The sequence below is a fragment of the Girardinichthys multiradiatus genome, chromosome 24 (genome assembly GCF_021462225.1).
Source record: "Girardinichthys multiradiatus isolate DD_20200921_A chromosome 24, DD_fGirMul_XY1, whole genome shotgun sequence".
NCBI lineage: Eukaryota > Metazoa > Chordata > Actinopteri > Cyprinodontiformes > Goodeidae > Girardinichthys > Girardinichthys multiradiatus.
Window position 1 is genome coordinate 5,352,574 of NC_061816.1, and position 24,166 is coordinate 5,376,739.

A 24,166-nucleotide genomic window follows, 5' to 3' on the forward strand; every position below is an offset into this window, starting at 1 on the left:
TGTTTCTGTCTGCATCAGATCATCCTAGATAAGTCTGCTTAGATGTTTGTTACTGCAGAACATTTAACTGATTCATACAATTAAACTGAATTCATTCTTATTTAAGTGGAAAAGCTGCAAATTTTTATGGGGAAAAAGCCTCTCCTGGTTCACAGAAACCAGCTTAGCAGCTGTAAACATAAAGAGAAAAAACAAAACTATCCAGAGATAAAAGGAGCTCAGGTTTAAGCAAAGTGTCTTTTTATCTTAGTAACTTGGTGGTACAAGAAGCATTTATTCAATCATCCTACAACCTATAGAAGGTGTTATTTTCATTAAAGCAGGACCATCTGACTATGAGGTCAGTTTATTTCTCATTCCAACCAAATCAAGCGTATTCTGAACCTGCATCCTAATCTAATATTTGTCAGTTTCTTCTGAAATGTCAGCTTGTTATCGACGTAATGAGACAAAGATGATCCCAACGTTTCTACTTTTAATGTGACATCCACCCTCTACAGTCCAGCAGTAAAATGACTCTACCTCGCAAAGATCTTTGACCTCGAGGACATTCCCTGTCTTCAGGTGACCCCTCAGAGTGTTCTGGTTACGCCGGTCCAAAATGTCCCTCTTAGGTTTTAGACCAAAGTCGACTCGTTCATGATTTCATCCATGTCACCATCTTTTTTTTTTTGTTTTGCCAGAATATTTTTGTTGAGATTTTGACCATGAAATCAATCAATCCTACAGAAGAATACAGTCTGATCCATACAAAGTTCCTTCATGACTGCTCGACATAGTTTGTTTCCAGAGAGAAAAAAAAAAAGTAACCCCTTGAACAGCTCTTCTCTCATCAGCAGAGGTAATTGAGCATTATAAATTAATATAACATGCATGTAATTATATACTTTTACTTGAATCCTGAAAACGTAGGTTACATTATCTCAAAGGTCCAACAAATCATCTGTTTTAACCACTAGGTGGCGATAGGTCCATTCACAGTCCTTCAAGCCAAAGCTGTACATTTCTTTGCAGCTAACTCTATGAAAGCTGCACGCAGCTTCACTGGAAATGAGCTTCTCAATTCTGCTTTTTGTTTCCTCCCAAAAGGGTTTTATTTGTCTACACTCCCTACATACAATGAAATCAAGTCCCTTTAGAGCAACACTGTATGCATACATCTGGTATGCCGTTATTATAGTTGTTTAGTTTAACAGGTCTAACATGTACTCACAGTAGTATTTTCTATCAAGCTGCACGTTTAGTCCTACAGATGTCCATTATTTGAAAGTTTCATATCTTCCTGGAACAAAGGACTGATTACTTCACACCGTGACAATAATCACGATTCTTTGAAAAAGTTTCATGCCTGACTTGAATCATGTTTTTCAGAACAGGATTTGTAGTTTTATTCCGTAGATTTTTGTTATGTCAGAGTATAAAAATAAGGGCAGGGCTCCAGACTCCATTTCAACCCAATGTGGATTGTCTGTGTTTGAGAAGTAATATATGATAGCCCTTAATTGTGTGGCCCAGTAGTAAAGCTTAAAGTTGGCAGCCCCCGTCTATCAGAGTAAATGGAGATGCAACCTAGGCCTTCAATCTTTCCATATAAACCCTGCAGTAGTTTTCTTCAACCATATAAACAATTCAGGAGGAGGCGGGAGGGGAATGCTTTAAAAAAGTTAGAGTAACTTTGGTAACGCATTCATTTTTAGACTATTAACTCTTAGTATAGGCAGGGTTGTCCATCTATTAATTAAAGCATTAGTTGTTTCCATTAAACAGTCATTATTAGTTTTGACAACCTCTTTCAATTCTGGAGTGATCTGAACACCTAAATAGTCAAAACTTCCCACTACATTAAATGATATAAGCTCTTGAATTATACAATTCTTGTGGCGACTGTGGCTCGATTCAAATTAATGACATAATAGAGGATTTAGAAGACCTAAAAGAATATAAAAAGTGAGATTAAGAACTGATTTATAGTTTGTGTTGTTCCCAACATTTTCCATTTTAAGATTTTAATGTCTATCTAATTTGCTCTAATTTAAGAAAAAAAAAAAAGGTCTCCACCTGTAGCTACCATCTGTGCTGACGGTTCTTAAATAGCGGACGGCAGCCGCACAAAATCAGTCCAAGGGTCCCAAATGGCCCCCTGGCCGTACTTTGGACACCCTGGTTTAGACCAGAACTCATTGTCCCAAAGGTTTGGGGAGCTCTCAGCCAGGCCTGGATGTTATCTTTGGAAGAAAGCTTCTGTATTTCCCTCCAGTACCTCTTGGTCCAGGCATGAGGACCATACAGGACACTGGTGTCACATGTAGATTCCAGCTGCTCCTTCAGTGTCTTTTTAGAACCTTATCCTGACTGATACCTTTGTGCTTCTAGATCCAGAAACAAATTTTTGTTTAAAGTTCAGTTTTATAAACAAAAACCAAGAAACTACATAGGTGCAAAAACATAAAACTACATTATCTACTTCTGAACGTTCCTTAAACATATGAGAAAAATGTAATATATTTGGATGTTAATTGATGTTTTTGTTTTAGCAGAAAATATCTAAAATCGAGGTTATTTAGTTGTAAAGAAGCAGAAACATTTCAAGCTTATTTTTTATTTAACCTGGAAAATGAACAACATGACACATACTTTTATTTTGAAAAGCAAAATTCAGACAAAAATATTAACATCATTAACATGAAAATATTAACAATATTTACATGTTTTTCACGCTGTGAGCTTAAAAAGCTTAAAAGCCTTTCTTTGTCTTTTTGTACTTTTGTTTTTAATGTCTTTGCAGCTGCAGCAGAAGCTTTCATGTGTTTCTCCAGCATTTATTAAGCCATCTGAAGATTAGTTCTTCTTCAAACTCTGACAAAACTCTGTTCGAATGAAAGGAAGTTTTGAAATGACGCTAAAGGAGAAGAAGTAGTAGAAGAAGAAGCAAGGTGGTTGGATTTCTTCTTTTTTTGGGTTAAAGCAACATATTACAACATATCTGTGGTCTGAAGGAGACCAGAAGCTTTCCCGCAGAGGTTATCAGAAGTTCTCCTTGTTGAAGATGAACTTGACGTCTGCCTCGGAGTGAGACAGGCACTGTTTCTCCAGAGACTTCCCGAGCTGAGGAGGACCACACAGGAACACTCCGACTTTGGACCTGGAGGCACAGAAGTGTTAGTGTTTAGTACTCAGGAGGCGTTTCAAGGAACCAGGGTTCTGATTTACATGAATGATCTGCAGGTTTCATCCATCCATCCTTGGTAGCATAGGTTTAGTACAAGGCAGCTAACCCTACCAGCAGCTCTCTTTGTTTTATTATTCTCATTCTGTTGCACATAGTTTGTCTTCTTATTGCATAAAACTGGATGTGAAAAGTACTGACAAAACAGTGCCTAATAACCGCTTGTTTTAATGAATATTTACTGCTGTCACATGCTACCAGCCTCACCGCGGGTGGTTCGATGCGATGTTGGCGAACTCATTGTCCCAGTTTGGCTTGCCGTAAAGAGTCTTCTGTTTGAGCCCAGTGATTGGATCATTCTCCGCCTCATGATGGACACGGAAATGAGCCGCCTGATTGAGGAGGAGGAAAAAAGATGTGTCTGCAAGTGCTTTCACTATAGCCCCAAATTTGGATAAAAATACTTAAGGTGGAAACTAGATGACTATAAGCATTATCAGAGGCATTGGTCATAATGTTCTGGCTTATGAGGTACCTCCGTGTCTTTCCAGCGGGTCAGGTAGATGTTGTAGCTGAGAAAGTCGGCCATGTCTTTGTCTGCCATTTGGCGCTCCAGAGACTGCAGCAGGTCCGCGAACCACTCGAAGGCCTGAGTCTCAGGACACAACCAGTAGAAGTAGATCTGCAACAGAACCACCTCATCAGATAAAGTTCTGAGCTGTTTTTACAACAGAACCTGATTAGCTTAATGCAGAGAACAAATAAACTGAAGCATGTGAAGCCCCTCCTTTTATGTTCTCATGCGTACCAGCACAAAAAAATGGTTCAGTAGACGAAGTAAAGCAGATTTAAACAGGTTGAAGTAAAACTGTAGCTAAAAAGGTTCTGCTAAAACCTCATATTGACCTCAGAAAAAACTTGGACCTTTGAAATTTGGGAGCTAGACGCTAAAGCAGGTAAAATGTGTCTGGGTTAATAAAAGCAAACTGTTTTGGGGGGAGAGGTTAGAAAGTTGCCCTTCCCTCCAAAATCACAGTCTGCTGTCAATGGCTGATCAAGCTCCAACAACCATTTCCATGTTGAATTGGACAAAACAAAAATCCAAACCCAATTTCTGGATTTATTCAAAAATTTTTGCTAATAATTTTCCAGGAAATACTATTAAACATCAATTTATTTTCTTTTTCAACCAAGATATTTACATTTTTAATTCATAAGCATTCTGAAAAGCTAAGCCTAAAATGTTTTCTTTCCTTTGAAACGCCAGCATTCAATATCTTCTCATGCAGGCAGAGGAGTTGCAGTGTTTTGGTTCCCTGGAGCCAAACTTACCTTCTTGGTGAAGACGTCTTGGTTGTTCTGGATGTGTTTGTACCACACAGACTTAAGGATGGAGGCGAAGGGAGTCACCCCGATTCCTGCTCCCACCAGCATCACCACCTCATACCGGAACACGTCCTCGCTGGCAGTCCCAAACGGGCCGTCTATGGCTACCCTGAAGGCCAAACAGTGAACAAAGAAAGCTGGTTATGGCTAGATTGTTGTCATTTTTTTTGCCACTGAACTCTGTTTGATGCTTTTTGCCGCATTACTTTTATTTCTCAGCTTTGAATTATTTGGTTTGAAGAAACGAGGTGAAGAACAACTTTAACCCTCATGATTTCCTGGACATTTTTCATTTTGGAATAGGCTTTGTTAATGCATAGTTGGCCCAGTTGTGTATGTTGGGCTGAATTTTATTTTTTTCTCTTATCATGTCTTTTATACACTTTTTTGAACTAAATCAAGAAATCTGTGTCCCTATGTCACTTTTTGTCCCAATGACCTTAAATACAATACCAGTGCATTTTTTTTTATTTTATATTTTTCATTTCCTGGCCTAGGTGAAGATTTGTTTTTGTAATTTTATATATGTACTGTAAATATACAGCTTTGCACAAAAAATAAACCTAATCAAAAAGGGTAATAAAAAAAGAATACCCTGCCCAAAAATGTCCAATTTCCATATAAAAAATAGGAAAAGAGTACTTTTTCTCTTTTATAGGAAACTTTAAAAATATCCGAAGCAGCCTGAAAGGTTACAGTCCCAACAGATTTGGTTTAGTCTAATAAAGACAAATTGACCATAAATTCTGGCAGCATTTGTTGAACATTATTTCTTTAGCTGCGATATTCTTGATTTGTCTGCTAAGAAGAAAATCCAAGTGTTTCGTTTAAAGTACTTCATCTTTTTGGGGATTTAGATATGATGACAGTTTAAATAAGAAAGCAACAGCCAGGTTTCATTGAGGCAGCAGGTCCTAATGGGCTTCAGGTGAGAGCTCCAACCTGCTCCACTGGATGTTGTGGTTGTAACTGCACCGTTTATATGGTTTCTATGGCTTCCAGCTCATTTTTAGAACAGACAGAAATCTACAATAAACCACCCGCAGCTTTGAATGCAACTCCTTTTGTTGGCTTCACAAAGCCAGGTTTGATCAGAGGGGAGCAATCAAAGCTGAAGCAATTTCACAATGTTTGCTTTAATATAAGCCAATTTTCCTAGATTTATACTTGGGCAATTTCCAGGCATCCTGCTGTTCAGGTTTATCTCCTCCGCAGGCTTCGTACAGCGCCTGAGTCCAGTCTCCAACAATGCGGATGTGGGCGCTGAAGTAGTCCTCCTCCGGGGCAGAGGTCAGGGTGAATGGGTGCCACTCTAGCCTGGAGACGGATGGACACTGGATGAAGACGTACTGTCCCACCTCCATGCTGAAGCCTTTCTTCTTCATCTGCAGCTCCAGGGTCTTGGAAGGGTGCATCACCACCTGTGGACCAGGTACAGAGTCAGACATTGTTCTCTGAATGGCTTATTATAAAAGAAATGTGTTTTTAGTATAGAGTGGATCTCAGAGGATTACACAAGCCTGTACAATGCCAGGTTTTTGGGTTTAACAATTAGGAAGTCTGATAGATATAAAACTGTCTGGAAGGTCTGCATGAGTCCAGCAGCAACACTGGAGGTGCAGCGGAAATGTCCAACAAGTTCTGGTTATTTTCTATATGATTTATATTCTGTATTTCCCTTGTGTCTGGTCCAACAAGTCAAGCCTGGCTGAAATCTCCCAAAGGTGTTCTGGTTTTGGACCAAAATTCCAACAGGTATGTCTGGCATCAGCAAAAGAAAACTATACCAACAGTAAAACACAGTGGTGGCAGTATCATGATCTGGGGTTGCGTTTTTTTGTTGAGGTGAGTGAAATTATTAACCGTTCCAAACACCAGCCCAAAACCAGCAGGAGTCTGCTAGAAAGCTGAAAATGAAGAAGGATTTAATACATTTGGTTGTTTTTTTTCCTTTGTTCAATTATAGAGAACCCAGAAAAATATCATGGTTTTAAAATGATTTGTGGTCTAAAAAAACTATATTTTTACAAGAGTGTGTGAACTTTGAAGATGCCCTGTAGAAAGGAGAAAAACCGCATTGGACATTATTTCTGTTCAAACTCTTTGAGACTGAAACACACCTTGGTGATGACCACTTTCTGATGGGACCGATAGATTCGAACAAGCCTCTCGCACACATAGAGGATCATCGGGCCCAACACCCACTTCCATGTCTGAGGAAAGCAAAAGGTTTCAGGTATGAAATCATGAAGTAAAAATGTGACTGGAAGTACCATATATCCCAGATATCCCTGTGTCAGCATCTCACCCCTGGTGGATTTCCTGCAAACTCGGGTACGGCACAGTTGGACTCGTTTTTACCCCAGTCTTCAAACCTGTGGGCACAGACGTTGGGCTTGTTCGTCTGCAGGCTAACTGGAGTCTGTCCTCGCACAATTCGCCTGCAGTCAGAAACATAAAGGGAAAAACACTAAATATCCACCAAAAAGTGTTACAGCTGAAAAATAAATTATCAAAATGCGTAAGCAGTATAAAAAAATCAGGTTAAGATCAGTCTAATGGTGCTTAAGCACATTTCTTTCTCATTTATTTTAAATTTCATCTGAAAAGTAAAGTAAAGATTTAAATTTAAACAGTCTCAGGAAGCTTCAAAGCCGAGCAAAGACCCAGTAAAAACTGTCTGTCTACAAACCCCAGTTTCTTCAGATTATTTCCAGTCAAGACAAGGTCAAATTAAGTCCAAACTATCTGAGTCCATTTGTCACCCTGCTTAAGTTAAAACCGAAAGCATCTTCGGGCCACAGGACATTTTTCAGAGATTTTAGAAATTAATAAAGAAAGTTCACACACTTAGAGGGGAATCCTGATACCCTGAAGCATTACTTCTTCTCTGTGGTGCAACGTCTCGGTCTTCGTTGTCCTCAACAAGCCCAAAGAGTTGTTGAAAGTCCAAAATTTTAAATGGTGCTCAGACCCTTTCAGGCTGGACTTTACATGGAATTAAGGTCCTTGCCAGGATCTTCTCCTACAGGTCCCTTATAGGTTAGGATTACATCCAAGGGTGAAGGACCTCCTCCTTCCACAAGGGCTGGAGTTCTGCATATTGTAGATGTTTCCCTGGGTCAGTAACGGGTATTTGCAGAACTTGATGACTGGCTGAGGAGTTAATTGAACAATTTCAGTCAGGTGAGTTTGAACATGAGATGCAGGAGACTGATCCCCTGGGACCCTGAGCCAGAAAGTCAGATTAAAGTAAAATCCCCATCTAAATGTTTCTTTGGGTCCACACTTTGCCATGGTGCTTTGTTTTGAGCCAGCAAGTGGCCAGGTCCAAATCACCTCAAAAAATATGCTTTTAGCAAGCAGTTGGTTCTGTAACAGACGCTTAAAAGTCCATTAGAGTTCAACCTGAAGTCAGTGAAGCTACGTTCAAGACCTATTTGTTCTCAAAGCCGTACAGACCAAGGTTAGACTGCCTTGCCATTACAGGTCACCCTTGGAGACTCCGAACCAAGAAGTGTCCCCGAAGGACAATGCCAACGTCAGTTGTACCAAAGGAGGTACAATCAAAGTCAAGTTTGTCCTCAAATATTGTCTTATTTGTTTCATTGCCTGATTCTAACGTGTTCCAGTCCATCTTAGGGGTGTAAAAAACATGAGTTAAAACTTGGTCTTAGATCTACAAAAGTTCTGGCAATTTTGGTCCCAGGCAGCTTCTCACCGCTGAAGCTACAAACTTTCACCCTGACCCTGTGTTTTTCTGATCTTACCCATAGCCGTGGAACACCAGGCCGATGAAGAAGATGACGAAGAGATGATGCGTGTACCAGAACACCTCAAAGTACGACCTGCGGATGACCTCCATGGACGAAGTGATGATGAGGATGAGAGCCAGCGTGATGGCCACGCCCGTCAGCCCAGCGATGGTGGTGAACATGACAATAGTAGGGCTCTGCACCAAAACACAGACATTTTACCTGTATATCAGGTGTTTTTGCCTGATAAAGTCTGGTCGGTCTGCATGTTGGGGGTTGGCACTACAGTTCCTGGTTTATTTTTATTTTAACCATCCTCCCTATGTCGACCTTAGCTGTTGACTAACTTCCCACATTTCCCGAACACTGTTTTGTCACAATGTAGTTCCTCTTACTGCTATAATTAAAGAGCACAGATAAGCCTGCATGTTGGTTATTACAGAAGTTAGTTTGAATAATGAATCAGACTCATTTTAAAAGCAGGAAACCAAAGAAGGTCCAGGCTCTGCGTTGGAGTAGCTGCACAACTCAAGGGTGTTAAACTGACCCGAGGATGAGATTGACAGGAAAGAAAGTGATTGAAGTTTATTTATTTATGCTGAAAAGATGGAGCTGTGTCAACAGCTCAGCAGAAATATGAATATTTAATGCAGGTTTGTGGTTCAAAGGAGATTCTTTAGATCCAAGGCTACCATATGTGAACCATTGGCTTATTTTACATATCACAAGGTTTTTCTGGAAGATAACTTCTGCTTTAAGTGTTTGATGAAACCAAAATATAATAATATTCATTATGATATTCATTTTGACATTTCAGTGGAAATCTGGACTGCTCATCGGGTCAAGAAAGAACGTCTGAGTCTTTTTAAAGTTCAAAAGTGGCGAGTTTCAGTGAGGGCAATTCAAACTCAGCGATTTAATAATAAAAAAGATTTGTGGATTTCATCATAAATGTTTCACAACGTCATAAAAAGCCCAGAGAAATCTCCGTATTCAAGGGAGAACGACATAAGGAAACTGATATGATAGTCTAGTGGAAATGTGTGGTTTAAAGATGGACCGAGGGGGAAAAGGAAAGTGTCCTGAGATCAGGCCAAGAAGAATCTGAGGTTTGGAAATGAATGAAGCTTTGACAACTGGAGTGAAGGGGAAAAGAAAGGCTCAGGCTGTTATTAGCTCCCAGTTTAAAGGATCAGTGATGGTGTGATGGTTTTACAGAGACTTTCAGTGGGAAAGTTCCTGAACTTTCTAACTTCTGGCAGAGAGCTGTGACTCCAACTATTGTTGGATCAAGTTTGCAAACAGCCTCAGCAACCTGAGCACTGTTTATTTTAACATTCAAGACTATGTTTCTGTCTTTATGGAAATCATAGTGAAAATATGATATTACTAATTATTTTCAACTTAATTTAGGTTTCTGGATCCTACCTTTAGTGGTTTATAACTCATGGTGAGGTCTTGACCCCAACTTTGGGATCCATTGGGATAAATCATTGCGTTCCCTACTGTTAGATCCCAGTATCTGTGGCTCTGATGCTAGTTGGCACTTAAATAACATTTGTGCGGATGTAATCTACCATCTAGTTTGCTCCCTTGTAAAATATGTTAGATGACTGTCTCTGTTTTTTGAACAACTAACAGTGAAAGAGAAATTCTGCATGCTGACCTCTTATTGTCTGAATGTCTGGTGTGCAACACTGAAGAAACTATGAAATCTCAGCTCAAAATTGTGCAGATGTGACAGAAACTACCACAGAAAAAATAGCGATACATTATACCTAAAAACCAAGGAGATGTCAAGCATCTTTCGAGGGAGATACAGCTGGAATATTACAGCTCTTCTCCATATTAAAGCCGTGAGAAACCCATTATATGTTCTGATGACAAAAAAGATGCATTTGTCATTATTGAGTCACTGCTTTTGAAGAAAATTATGAGAAGGAAAGTAAAAAAAGAAGTTTCCTTAATGACCAAAGACCCATACTTAAAGAGGACGTATTAGCTCATATTACTTCTGCATTGTTCAGTTGTGACACCAGATTTAGCAACTGACAGTTGGGATTTTGCCACATGTAGCAACACTGGAAAGCTTCTAAGTTGACCTCATTTGAAAACAACAAACAAAAAGCATTTCTTGTTTCTCAGGGAACCGTGACTCACCGTCTCATTGCTCCTGATGGGGTTCAGGAAGGAGGCGTTGTCTCCGGTGCCGATTTCAGACAAGATGAAAGGCAGATGGCTGTTGTTGCGATTCAGCTGAGCGTCCATGAAAAACTCAAAGTTGAACAAGTGTGCTATAATGTGTACAGCTGCAAAAAAACAAAACAAAGACAACGTTCATAAATATTTTGTAAGGTAATACATTCTTACCTTCAGCAAAGAGCTGGTTGGATAAAGTTCAAATATCAGCTGTTTTCATCCAAAAAACATCTTTTTAAAGTCACAATTAAACTAGATGTGGATGCTTCTTTGACAAAGTTTGCCTAGTTTGTGAAAGTACCTGCAAAAGTCATTTACTTATTTTAGTGGAGTACCTCATGGTTGTATATGCGACCCTTTCATATTTTATTTTTTCCCAGACTAAAAAAAAGTTAACATAAAAAATGTATCTTTATCGCTAAAAGCACTGACACGGGCCTTTGTTTTCCCTTCAGTCTTGGAGAAGTATGCTCTTACAACTGTACCTGTGTGGAAGGCAATCATGTAAGCCACCAGTTTGTGAAAAGTGAGGTTTCGGTCGAGCTGACGAGCTGCAGTCCGGCTGCAACACTGAGGACAAGATAAAAGAAAAACACAACCGTGGATGAACACATGCGATCCGACCCACCGGAACCCCAAAACCTGAGTGTATTTATGAGTTCACACCTGGATGGTGCCTCGAATTATGGACAACAGGTTTCTGCAGACTGGCAGCAGGATCAGCATGCAGTTAAAGTTGAGGCAGGCAGCAGGAGCTCTGGCCCATGACAAAGCTTGCTGTAGGTGAAAGAAATAGAGTAAATGCATCATTTAATGTGAAAAGTGTTTCACTTCTGCTCAGGTGAAACCATATGTGCTGCTGGCCATGAATCAGTGAAGCCAACAGTGAACACAGCTTAAACCTCCACTGCAGACCCACTTCCCCCTAGTTTCTGACAGTTTGCTTTGAGATGGGAACTCAACAGCTTCAAACTTGTTCATCAGCTCTGGTGTGACTAAAGATAGAGGCAGTCAGATGTTTGCATCCAGTCATCATGGGCATGAACATGTTATGATTTGTGGGTGTTTTTGGGTTTTGTTGGTCTGTTTCACAGTTAAGGTTTTGAATCATGTTTCTGTTTATTTTTCTGTTCATGTTTTAGTCTTGTTCATGTTTTGTCAAGTTTGGTTTTTGGATCTGGTTATGCTTTCGTTACAAGTTTTTCTAGTTCTGTTTCTATTAGTTTGTATTCTTGAATTCCTGTTTTGCTCCAGTCACGTTTGTTCTCTCCTGTCAATTAAGTTTATTCGGTTCAACTGCACCTAGTTAATCTGTCTTGCTTCACCTGGTTCACCCTCCATAAATACACACCTGTTCAGTCACACATCGCGGAAACATTTTTCATGCTCAAGTCCTGCTGTTCCTGTCAAGCCTGTCTTGCCAGCCTGCCCATGTCAGTTTTGCCTGTCCATTTATTGTTTTGGTATCTGCCTCCTAGTGAGTGAGTTTTTTGTTATTAAATCTTTTGCACTTACCGTCATGCTGCCTACTAGTCTGCATTCCGGGGTCCTCTATCTCGCGAGCCCTAACAGAACAAGTTGGGCCCCTGCTTCTAAACTGACACCTTCAAACCGGACGGAAAATCAACTACTCACCTGGACATTGTTCTGTCATAGATAAGGTTTGGACAAATCGGTTCTGGAGAAATATTTAACGGTCAGTCTACACACAAACTTAGCAGTTTGGTCACAATGACAAGAAGTTTGTTTGGAGGAATCGAGGTGAGGCTTTTAAACCTAAACTCACTGTGCCAACTGTCAAGCATGGGGGAGGCAGCATCATGCTGTGGGCCAGTGGAACTGGTGCATTCCACAAGTGAATGATAATGAAGAAGGAGGAACTTTGCCAAAATTCGTCACCTCAGAGCAACAGCCAGGTGGTAGAAAGTTGGAGAGCACTAGGTGTTCCACCTGGAGGTTGATCTAAAAGATGCATCCAGGCTTTGAATGGATAAAGGAGGCTAACATGAAGGTCTTAGAATGGCCTCTGCTTCAATGCTACTGAAAATATATGAACGATGTTAAAGAAATTCACTCTGCTACCAGATATTCAGTCACAAGCTTGTTTATGGTTGCAAAAAATGTGTGGTTGAAGTTCAGATACTAAACCAAATATTAATAGAGCTGTGTGTATACATATTTGAGCCTGTTTAGCCTCGCGGTGATTAGAAAACAATCCAATAAAGTGAAACTTGTCCAATTCTTGTTTCTAAATTTTATTGCAGCTGTATGTTTTCCATTCTGGGAAAAATTTATTTCATTCTAAATGCTAATTTTCCATATTGCAGCAAAAAGCCAAAATCCTACTTTTGGTTGTCATATTTTATTTAAATTTGTTTGATTCAACGTTTCACCCCTGAGCTCCAACCCTGCAGCCTTTTCCCCAGATGAAAAGTTTGATAAAAGAGGAAGAAGACGTGGGTGGGCTTACAGGTTAATAATGAGGTTGAGAACTTTAGGCAGCTGCTGTGTTTTAAGGAAATGAAAATGACTGGCTGCTGCTTTTTGACACATTAAAACTCAAAAGAAGAGATTAGTTGTTCTGTTTGTTAAAGCTTTCAAACTCACCTGTTAGAGCTGTTTGTAATGACTGTTTTGGGTCAGAAAGTGGACTTACCCCGAGCAGCACCCTGGTGTAGAACCACCGGTCCACCAGGAAGGCCATGTAGAAATGGACAAACAAGAAGGCGTTGATTCCCAGCCATACCAGCTGAAAAATGCACCCAGAGTTCAGTTCAAAACATAAAAATGGAAAGAAAATGATCAACAATACAGCAAAATAAGGCATATAAAGTACAGAATTTCAAAGGGAAATTTATTATTTAAAAGGCAAAAAATGCTTTGTAAATTCCGAGGTCTTGGAAGAGTTTTCTGTGATTTAAACCTGAAGAACTTTGCATTTTAGTTTTGCATTCATCAGGGGTGGACATTGTTCTGTCATGATGTGGTTTGGCTTAAAAAAGTCATTTTTGACCCACCATAAAATGCCTAATTATTTTCTTTCTGATGCTTAAAAGGACCAATATGTTGCAATTATTCACAAAAACAAATTAGAAAATAGATAGAACAAAACAACATTTTCAATTTCAAACAATTTGCAGCAGAAAATCAAAAGTAATAACTAAAATTAAATCTAAAATATTTCTAGATGAAGACAGAGGATCTCCATACCAGTAAGAAGAATCCTGAAGTTAAAGGGGTATTAATTGTACTCACAATAACAAAGATGGAGAGTCCCTCGTTGGCAACAAAGTTCCCCATGATGAGAGGAGCCTCTGAAAGAAGAGAGTTGATGTGAAAGTGTGATGGAGGAGAATGAGGAACTCTGAGGGCCCTCCACTCGTTTTGTACTGTCAGTTCAGAGACAAAGAGGAAGCAGCTGTTTCCTTTTAGAGTCTAAGCTGATAGATCAAATTTACATAATTCAGAAAGTCAGTCTTTTTAAAACCTCTCGACTAAATATAAGCTGCCAAAGAACATTAAAAAAGAACCTTACACATAAAGGAACATGTTGCACGTGTTTTCAGACCAAGGCTCAAGCTTAACAAGATGTAGACTGCATTTCACTGCAGTCAATGAATTATTTAAAGAAAAAACAGACCTATTTTTCTTGGATTAAGAGCTGTGTGGATCAAGCTGCAAAATAATAAAGTTTTTAGTGGCTAAAGATATTATAGGTGATGTTTTTGGGCACTTGGGAGTAGCAGAAACAAGCTGTAAACAGAAAATGAGCTAATTATCACCTTTTAAGTGAATTTTTCTTAGCACGCGTTAATGCACTAAAAATGTAAAGTTAAATGTTCTCGACAGGAAAACTGCCCCAGCTGCTAGAACCAATAGAGGGGTGACTTTGACCCCATGTTAGAGCAGCCCTGAAGAAGGCTTGTAAAGAGGCTACATTTTGTTTCTTCATCATTTCGGTAAAAGACCTTCAGACGGTCAAGCATGGTGGTGGTGGTAGTGTGATGGTCTGGGGACCGCTTTAGCCTGGGTGACCTGCTGTATCGGGTGGAACCATGTATTCTGCTCTCTGTGACTTTAAGCTTAAGTGCATGTGGGTTTTGCGAGTGGTCTAGTTAAAGTCCAGACTTAAAGTCGATTGAGATGCTGTGGCAGGCTGGTGGCTGAATTAAAACAATTCTGCATAGAAGAGTGGGTCAAAATTCCTCCACAGAGATGTGAAAGACTAATTGTCGGATGAACTACTTCACTCAACAAATTAGGTCATCACTTAAAACTTCAGTGTTTTCACTCGGCTTATCTTTGTCTCATATTAAAACCTGGTGGTGATTTCAAACATTTAAGCATGACAAAATAACAGAAACCAGAAGAAATCTTTGTTATTTGTTCATAGCAGAACATGGTAACCGTAGCAACGGTCAAACTATATGTGACAGCCAGAAGCAGCACTTCAAGCTGTTTCCATGGAGGTAATGATACCTTTTTGGGTATAAATGGTCACAACACTGTTATTTCATGTCACAAATAACCTAGAAATGAAGCGGTGCTGAAGAGATGAGGCACCAGTAAGTAGGAGCCACAGTGGGTTCAATACAGGTGAGTGAAAAACACTCGGGGTCAAATTAGTCCAGAACCTCAACAGGGAAGAAGGATGCAAGGCCAAACTATTCAAATGCAAACTCAAATAAATGTTAGAAAATAAGTTGCTCAGAATGTAAACCAGGCAGAAAAGTGTTTGTTTCATTAAGAATCAGAGAGTTTTATAGCAGCAAACTTTACATTTACCCGGTGAGTTAACTTTAATTGCTGAAACCTGAACCAAACATACAGATAATAAACACAAAAGCTAGAATTTCTGACACTTACAGAAATAAAGTGGATCTGGTGCGTCACGCCACCCAAAGCTGTTTGCTCCTGGAGGCCAGGTGGCAGTTTAGGAGGAACTGGAGACCCAATGTCAACACTGTGAGATTTAAGAAAGGAAGTGGCATATTTCTAAACCTGACGTAAAGCAGAAGACCGAGTGCTTCGAGCTTCCTGTTTCAGTGTGGCTGCAGAGAGGGAAACACCTGAACACAAACCTAATCCTGACCCAGAAAAAACACCAAGAAGATGGATGATTGTTCGTCTGAACGCTGTTGGTTGTGTATAAATCACAAGCCTTTAAAATCAGCTGAGAGGAGCTTTCAGAGCCTCTGGTAATGACTGAGTCCTGCAGGTCCATCATGATAAATGTTGGAGTTCAGGAGGAGCAAAAATAGCTGGTTAGGGTGTTTTTGAAATGAATGAAGAAATGTTTTATTCAGGAATCTCCAATAGAGGGTGTCGAGAGCTTTACAGAGTTTCCAAAGTCACTGATTAAACCATTTGTACAATCTCCAAGGTCTGAAGGTCAGATGTCCTCAGGGTGGATTTAAAGAATGCCAGGCAGTTCTTCAGATGGTCTTTTAAGATGGATTCTGTGTTGTAAAGAACAAGTCTGAGGATGAAAAATCTTTTGAGATCGTTGAGTGAAGTTCTGCATTCTCTGATATCTCTTCCATGGGTCTTCAACTTAATCATGATTTATTGATGGTGCCCTTATTGTTTATTTTCTATGGTTCCTGAAGAACCTTCAATAACGTTCATTAAGGTGGTCCACTGTCTTTTGTCTTTTCAAAGGTTCCTAGAGGGTTCCTGCAGGGTTTGATTCCTTCAGAACGATCTGTTGCTCTACAATGAAGTGATGATTTAAAGGACTCAAGGTTCTTCCAGCAGAGGGGGCTGAAGGTTAAAGATTTTAAATGGTCTCTGATTCTTTAATAGATCTACAGTTAAAGCTTTGTGTGATAGCTTGAAGGGTTCCAGGCATCATTTGAGGAAAGAAAATACTTTTTTAAAGGTAAACATCTTTACTTGGTGATGCTTGCCCACTTTGAATTGCACAAGTTCTTCAAATCCCTCGGACTGGGAGGACATCTCTTGTCCACAATCCTGTTCTGGCCATTGCACAGATTTTCTGTTGGGTTTAGTTCTGGGCTTTAGCTAGGCCCTTCTGGAACTAATATTTTCACACGGTGAAGTCATTCGTTTGCTGATTTGGACTCAGTGTGACGCTGTAAAATAAAATCCCTCTTCATCTTCATCTTTCTAGCTGAAACCTGAATGTTGGGTCAAAACTGACTGACATTCTTAACCGTTCCAGATTTCACCCACCTAAACCAAAAAACCCAGGTCTATCTGAAGAAACTTAAACCCTGAGCATGATGCTGCCACCTCCATGTTTCACTGTAGGTATGAGGTCTTTTTGGTAATTTTCATGCCTTCCTGTTTTTGAGCTCTGTCTGTTTTTAGACCATGTCTTGGGATTTTGGATTGGTGTTCTACCTGCGGAGTCTTTCAGTGTACCGACCTGGATTACCGCCTCTGTCTTCATCACTGACAGCTTTTATTGTCAGCGTCTGTTTCTCTGCCAGAGTAGTGCTCTGCCAGCTGAAGAGGACTGCAAAACAAATCCTCAGTTTCAGCTTCTCCAGAGTCCCCCTGCCAACCATTCTCTCTCTGACACCTCAGAGGCTGCTTCGTTCCCCCCGCTCGTCTCTCACCGCTGCTACGAAATGGTGATATGACCAGAGCATCAACCTTGATTTCAGATAAATAAATCTATTCTTTTCAAATGCTTACTTGTGTGTTGTGGCCGAATTACCATGTCTTCAGTGTTATCTGTTACAATCTCAAGCAAAGGTTCATGTCTGTAGACTAGATTGGGCAAAGATTTCTTGGTTCTGTGTGTCGCTTTGTCAGTCCATTGCTGTGTTTCTCCATCTCTCTGGTCTGCTTGATTGTTTTTGGCCAAACGTCTTTGAAACACGTTAACATACCAAGGCTGGAGAGAATATCAATAATTAAATCCTGTTTGTTTGCATGTTTAGAGGGAGAATAAGCAATAAGAACCAACTGGAAGCAGATGTCAAGGTCCCTGAGTGGGTTTAAGTATTCTTGGCAGGGGGAAAGCATCGGAATAAGATATTTTACTTTTTTAAGCATCATCTGAGACATATTCACATGCATCCCAAATATTTTATCGTAAAACCTTCAGTCATGAACATTCTTGACCATCTCAGAGGGAGACTGTGGAATAAAAGATGTTATCTCAATCTAATCTCATCTGAAAGAGACCCTTTTAGAATTTAAGAATTAAGAAGAATTTATTTATTTCAGACAATGATTTCAGACAATGACAAACAACAGTAAATAAATAAATCAATTTCAGAAATGCTTATAACAAACAAACAACCAAATATCCAAATACCATACGAAGAAGTGTTTGGTAAACATTAAATTAAATTAAATTTCCAGTTCCAAATAAATTAAATTAACTTAAACATTTTCCAATAAGTAAACTTGTCAGTATATTTAACCTGAGATCTGACATTGATTATTAATTAATATAAATTGTCTGAAAATTGTCTTTTCAACCATGTTGGTCACATCGATCCTTAAGGTCCGTTCTTGTCTGTTCTTCTATGCTTCAGGAGTTACAGCCATGTGTTTAAAAAAATCAGCACATGTTAACATGGGTGTTCATCTTTCACCTCTTCTTCTATAGTGATGATTCAGGTGATCTCCATCAAAAGGAAATTTTTTCTATCCTTTTTTATCCACTGCTCTTTACATAAGAGCTTTTAAAGGACAAGAGAACATTCCAGCTAAAAACACACATCGTTCTTAGAAAGTATTAAAGTCTGGGTAAAAAAAAGGCAATGATGGTCATCCTTTTTATAAGTTTTATCTGGCTTTAACTCCAGATAACTACTCCAGTGCCCAGGCTTTTACTCTGCACAATTGCTTGTTTGGAAATCCAACTTTCACTCCAGATTATTGACCATCAGATCACTGCTGATTGTCTCTGGGATTTAGCAGCCATGATTACATCACGCCCATTGTACTAAAGTCTCCAAACGCAACAACGTGATGTTCGCTGGGAAATTACAAGAGCTCTCTTTTCATCTGGAAACAACTACAAATGGCCGTCACTCTGACTTCCAGGATTTATTTCTTTGTTTTTTTTTTTGCTGCTGTAAATTCTGCACAATTCTCAACATTGTCCCAATAAAGATGATTCATAACTCATAAAGATTATACAGCCGGTCTTTACCCTGCAAATGATAAACATTATGGTGACTTTCCGTCACCTAGAAGGAAATGATTATGAGTGTCGGCTACAGGAGAGCAAAGGAGGGTCAGGAAGTCTCTTTTTTCCTCACAGTGAGGAAAAAAAAAGAAAATAAATTATCACAGTTTCATCATTTGTCCCTTTAATGAATATTCGACATGTTTTCACCTTCCTTATCATCCTGCTCACTGTGCTTGGTGGAACGCTAATCTTGTTATTACGATCAACACACATCAAACTTAGATGCCATGTTTTCTTGTCTTTCCCATTTTCAAGAGTGACTAAGAGAAATGGGCCTCTATGTCACGCCATATACATGTAAAAACAAATGTTTTCATACACAATATATGAAGACACAACAGTATTTCCTAACTGTCTGACATTAAATCTAACTAAACTCTTCCTAGTTATGGTGATGTCACGGCTTTATAAGCTTCTGATAGGTTCACAACATCTGAGTTCAATGGAGGCCCACCTGTGGTTGTATTTTAAGGCAAAAACTCAAACACTCTGGTTCCTTATGTAACATCACATCAAATCAGCCAAAACATCAGGAAGAGAACATAATCATAACGCTCAGGACATTCTGTGTCCCAGAGATAAACGGGTTCTGGTGGGAAACACATAAATCAACCCCAGAACCTAAGCTAAATACCTTATGTAGATGCTGGTTGAAGATGGAGAGAGTGTCATTATCCCCAGTGAAACGAGTCCTGGAGCAACATTGGCTGACAGGCAACTCAGAGAGGAAGAAGCAATCACTCTAAAAGCAACATAAAACGCCAGATTACAGTTTGCAGATGCAGTCAAGGACAAGAGGTTCATTTTTAGTATTTTAACTCACCACCTTCACATCTGACAGTTATTTTCACAATATTAATGATGCTAGCTTTTACTGAGGCCCTGAATGTCCTCCTGTGAACCTGCTGGCAGTCTGATCTAATCCCAAAAGAACAACAATGGACAGTCAAAGTGATTAATACAACAAAGAAAACATGTCTTGTTCTTTGAGATAAGAGGATATCTGTGTGAGCCAGATTACACACAGGAACAACTGTTGGTTAGAGAGCCTGAGCAGCTCCAGGATCCAGCAGCTGGGTGTCCTGATCAGCTCCTTTTCTATGCAGCTTTCCCTCCATGATGGTCATTCTCCTTTGAAGGCCATCATTCCCTTGTTTCTCAGCACATGAAACTGAAGGAACCTGGTTGTACTTGATTCCAGTGGTGGAGCAGACTGATGGCTGTGAGAGAGAGCGGTGGAGGAAATGTTTTATTCAGGCTGAATAAGATTGAAGTTTAATGGTAGAGGGACACACACAAGATGTGACAGAATGAGTCCAATACGACCCTCAACATTCACTCAGAGAGTCCCTGCTGAGAGCTGAAACATGCAGCAGGAGACTTCTGACATTTCCATGTTGATCTAATTATAAACATGTCCGTCTATCTGTAACTGCTCTGTTGACATCCTTCATACAAGTTGGTTTCTTGCCTTTCACTCATGTTTCCTCCCACGAAGCCATGATCCATCAGTCATCATTGTTAGAGTGGGACAAATAGACAATTATTTCAACATTTAACTACCACAAATAAACAGAAATGATCTTTTCTTTCTTACCTCATGAGCCTGAAAATCAACCCTAAATCTGAAATATTTGAGATGCAATAAAATAAAAGAAGTACTCTGACTTTGACGAATCTGGATATAGTATGAACTACAACAATTTCATGTTTTATGCAATGAAACTCTATTAATTTTGTCGATATAAATCTGTTACTGGGCTGCACAGCTCTGCTGTTGGTAGCGGAGGTAGCTTGTAGCAAGAAGGTCTTGTTCAGCCATCCGGGGGAAGCTCCGATCACAGCTGCTGCTCCTCTGCATCCAAAGAAGTTGGCTGAGATGGCCTTCCACTCATTTTTCTGGGCACATCCTACTGGAAGGAGGTGGCAGAACCAGAAACTGTTAAAGAAACTATGTTTCCTCTCTGGGAACCCCTGGGAATTTTCTTAAACGAGCTGGAGAGTGTCACTGGGGAGAGGAATGTAGGGATTCCCTCTTGAATCGGTTATGCTCACAACCTGTACCCTTATTCACAAAGATTCTCAGAGACCTCTCAGAGAGCTCCTATCTTAGTGAGAAGGTGTGGTTATCGCCGTTGCTTGGTGTGATGTTGTCTTCTAAGAGCTGTGATAGGTGGTTGCAAAAGACAAAACAAAAAAAAGCCAAAAGCGCTCCTAGTAATCAATGGAGAGAAATTAACCAATGACAGAATTTAGACTGGATTCAGAAATGTTTAAACCAAGATAATAAAACTTAGCAAATTTAAATTAATTGTCAGACAGCATCAAAATGTTTGAACGTAGTTCATTTACATGCTCGTCATTATTTTGATTTGCTTAATTACCTGCCATGCTGGTCGTTTCCCTACAGCATCTCTTTCATATTAATGTGAACACTCAGATGTCAGCATTTTACTGAGATCTCCTTCTTGTATAATGGGGTTTAGTTTGGTAAAACGACCAAAATAAGAAAAAAGGGTGGAAAAATCTGAACAGAGGAGCAGAGGCTGCTGGTGAAGGAGAAGAGAGGAGTGTTGAATGGTAGATTTGGTCCTGGGATCACGGTCGGAACCAACAGGCATTCCCAGCAGATCAATGCGTCGTTCCCTCTGCTTTCAGCACCAGGCTGGAATGTGAGCAGCTCTGGTACCTGCTGCAATCAGAAGCTAGAGAGGAGATAGCAGCACCAGAGAACTTCTCCACAGATGGGGAACGTTGTAGACAACCATTTAGGCTGAGGCTGCTGATATCATCATGTACAACACAGCAAATACTTCTTCACCTCATTTATATCTACCTTCTATGTATATAATGCTTAGATTATTGGACTGTATCTTTTCTAGAGTTTGTATTTATGCATGTATGTTTTCTTCAACTTTTCTCAATTTTTTCTAAATGTTTATTTTTGAAAGCATTTTATAGTAAATAATATCTTCTCTATTTTAATAATAATAATACATTTTATTTGTATAGGGCTTTTCTAAAAACTCAAAGACACTTTATAAGAATCAAGCAAAATTACAAAAAGAGCAGTTAAGAACATCATACAAATGAAGGAAGAAAAAACTAGTAAATACATAGTCATCCATTAAAAGCTGTTCTGAAAAGGTGAGTTTTATGATTCGATTTGAACGTGGATAGGTCTGTACAGACATGAATGTGTTTTGGGGAGAGGGTGGGAGCAGCTGTGGAGAAGGCTCTGTCACCGCAGGACTGGTGCTTGTTTTTATTTTTCATTTCATTTTATTGTTTGTATAGTTTTTCAGTATTTATTTATGATAATTCATTATTTGTCTATTATTTATCTTTACTAGAGGTTCACCTTCAACCTGTCCTGCTGCTAAAACTATTTAATTTCGCCCTAGAGGGATAATAGAGTTTATTCTATCTCTATATTGATAATTGTATAATTGTTATAGAAGTTATATTGTTTGGAGAATATCTCTCCTTTCTCTCTGTCTTTCCACCTTCTTAGACACTCTTAGGATCACTAAAAGTCCTCCTCATTACTCTTAACATTTCCTCACGTCACGAACACTTAAGGCCTAAGAGGGATCGTGAATACCATTTATCTTACCGAGGGAAAATTAAAAGAAAAATCTGAAGATTCAATGAATTCTCAGATTTTTTTTTTTTTTTGTGAGTGGGAACAATAAATTATTATATTCATCTGACTCCTGGCATCTCCTTCTCTGTACTTTGGTCCTACCCACAACCACATGACAAGCAGTCTTCAAGTATCTTGTGTTCTCTTCATCCTTCTTTCTCTCCTCCATTCTTTTCTCCTTCTCTCCCTTTTTCCTTTTGCCCCATCTTTCTCTCTTTCTAGCTTCTTTTTTTTTCCCTTTTCATTTCCGTCCCTGTGTCCATTGCAATTGAAACGATCCCAAACCAGTTTCCAATCAAGTTTGTTTTATATATACGTTTATCAAGCGGAGCATTGGTTGTAATGCTCCACTCGTGAAAGTAAATCTGTTGGGCTTCGTCTTGGCAGACAACAATTCTGAGTGCTACTCAGGGCACATAAAAAAAAATAAAGTAAAAAAGTAAGAAAACCTCTCCAGTGGGACAATACCAGGAGAAGATGAGATTCGCCCTGAGCTCTGGCCTAGCTGTTGCTTCATGTTGTCTGGAGGACTAGGACAATGCTGGTGGAGGCGCAGAGAGTGTGCTTCCATCACCAGGAGATTCAATTCAATTCAAAAATACTTTATTAAATACTTATTATAATATTATGAATATAGATCTGCAGCTGTTCAGTAGATCCAAATGAAGACCTCTCACCTAAAATTCACCCAATCCACACTTCAGATGTTATATTTTTTAGTTTTTTCTGAGATAAATATTAAAATAAAATCAGTGGACTTTCAGACGCAATGGATAGAGATATGCATATTTGATGCCATGTTCCCATGAATGAGGCAGCAACTACAGCTGCTTCCCCATCTTCCAAACTCTTCACTGTTAAATAATAATGAAGCTCTTTTTGATTTCAGGTTCAAGTAAAATAAGCCTCTTATGTTATTTTTAATTTCTGTGGAGTTCAAAAAAGAGGTCAAAGGTGAGCCCTGGTGTGAGCAGACAAGCATATGGTACCAGTAAAACCTGCGACAACGAGTGAAACCATCACATCAGGGTGTAATCTAGACAAAAGGCTTTACAGTGATTTTTTTCCCTTCCTAATCTGAGAGAAGGGGGATTAAATCTGTTGCATAGCAACTGTGACATCACTGCCGACCCATTTCACAACGCACAATCAAAAAGTGAGCTGTTGTGCTGCTTTTTCCTGTTACACCTGCAAGACACTGCAGCAGAGAGCTTTCTGTGAGAGAGGAAAGTCCATGGACTCTCTCCGTGTCTCCGTGTTCTGTGTTTCCATTAAGGCTGCCCCCCGAGATCCCACTTCACTCTCTGTTGTCGCCACTTCCGCCCTCAGGAAACACACAACAACATGGTGATATAAAACGGCTCAAGGAGAAGAAGAAAGTGTCCTGGAACAACACTGCAGTAGCCTCGTCCACCGATATTCCAAGGCTAAAACTGAAGATATTGCAAAAGAAATGTGAAAGTTCAACCAGGATGAGGCAATCCTTGAACGTTTACACAAAATGATCCACAACAGAACAAATTATTCATTTTTAGGATAATTATTTATTGAGTCTTACAGTTTTGAGGACATCAACCACAGGGTTTTTATAACCATTACCATTAAGCTTCTGGGATCATTCTGGATGTTTTTTGACCACTGGCAGGATTGGTGGAGCTCATTAAATATGCTCAGCTTTCTGTCACGGACCTCGCCACAAATTTGGGTTGAGGTTAGAACTTTGGGAAAAGCCTTTCCAGTTTAACGTTGGGCTGGGTGATCTAGTCAAAAAAAAAGTTGGGACATGTGTTTGGGATCAGCTGTGTCCAGGTTTTCTAATTATCCAGCTGCTGATTCCC

The 24,166-nt window shown here is 39.5% G+C and overlaps 1 protein-coding gene and 1 long non-coding RNA gene across 3 annotated transcripts; one reads left to right on the forward strand and one right to left on the reverse strand.

The window, feature by feature from the left end:
* Positions 1-2,583: 2,583 nt before the first annotated feature.
* On the reverse strand, positions 2,584-15,448 carry LOC124861933 (cytochrome b-245 heavy chain). 2 transcript variants are annotated; one of them, XM_047355921.1, is made up of 14 exons: positions 15,373-15,448; positions 13,762-13,820; positions 13,163-13,255; positions 11,173-11,283; positions 10,992-11,076; positions 10,468-10,616; positions 8,323-8,504; positions 6,861-6,993; positions 6,673-6,765; positions 5,720-5,973; positions 4,499-4,661; positions 3,702-3,848; positions 3,434-3,558; positions 2,584-3,142 (listed from the first exon to the last, which is right to left on the reverse strand). In XM_047355921.1, exons 2-14 carry the CDS (start codon positions 13,804-13,806, stop codon positions 3,025-3,027), a joined length of 1,698 nt encoding a protein of 565 aa, XP_047211877.1. In that variant the 5' UTR covers positions 13,807-13,820; positions 15,373-15,448; the 3' UTR covers positions 2,584-3,024. The 2 variants fall into 2 exon arrangements, with proteins under 2 accessions (XP_047211877.1, XP_047211878.1); XM_047355922.1 differs by lacking the exon at positions 15,373-15,448 and having other exon boundaries at positions 13,762-13,879.
* Positions 14,987-17,112, forward strand: LOC124861968. Its single transcript, XR_007036804.1, has 3 exons — positions 14,987-15,102; positions 16,691-16,775; positions 16,840-17,112. It is a non-coding gene; the product is annotated as an uncharacterized LOC124861968 (long non-coding RNA).
* Positions 17,113-24,166: the final 7,054 nt, after the last annotated feature.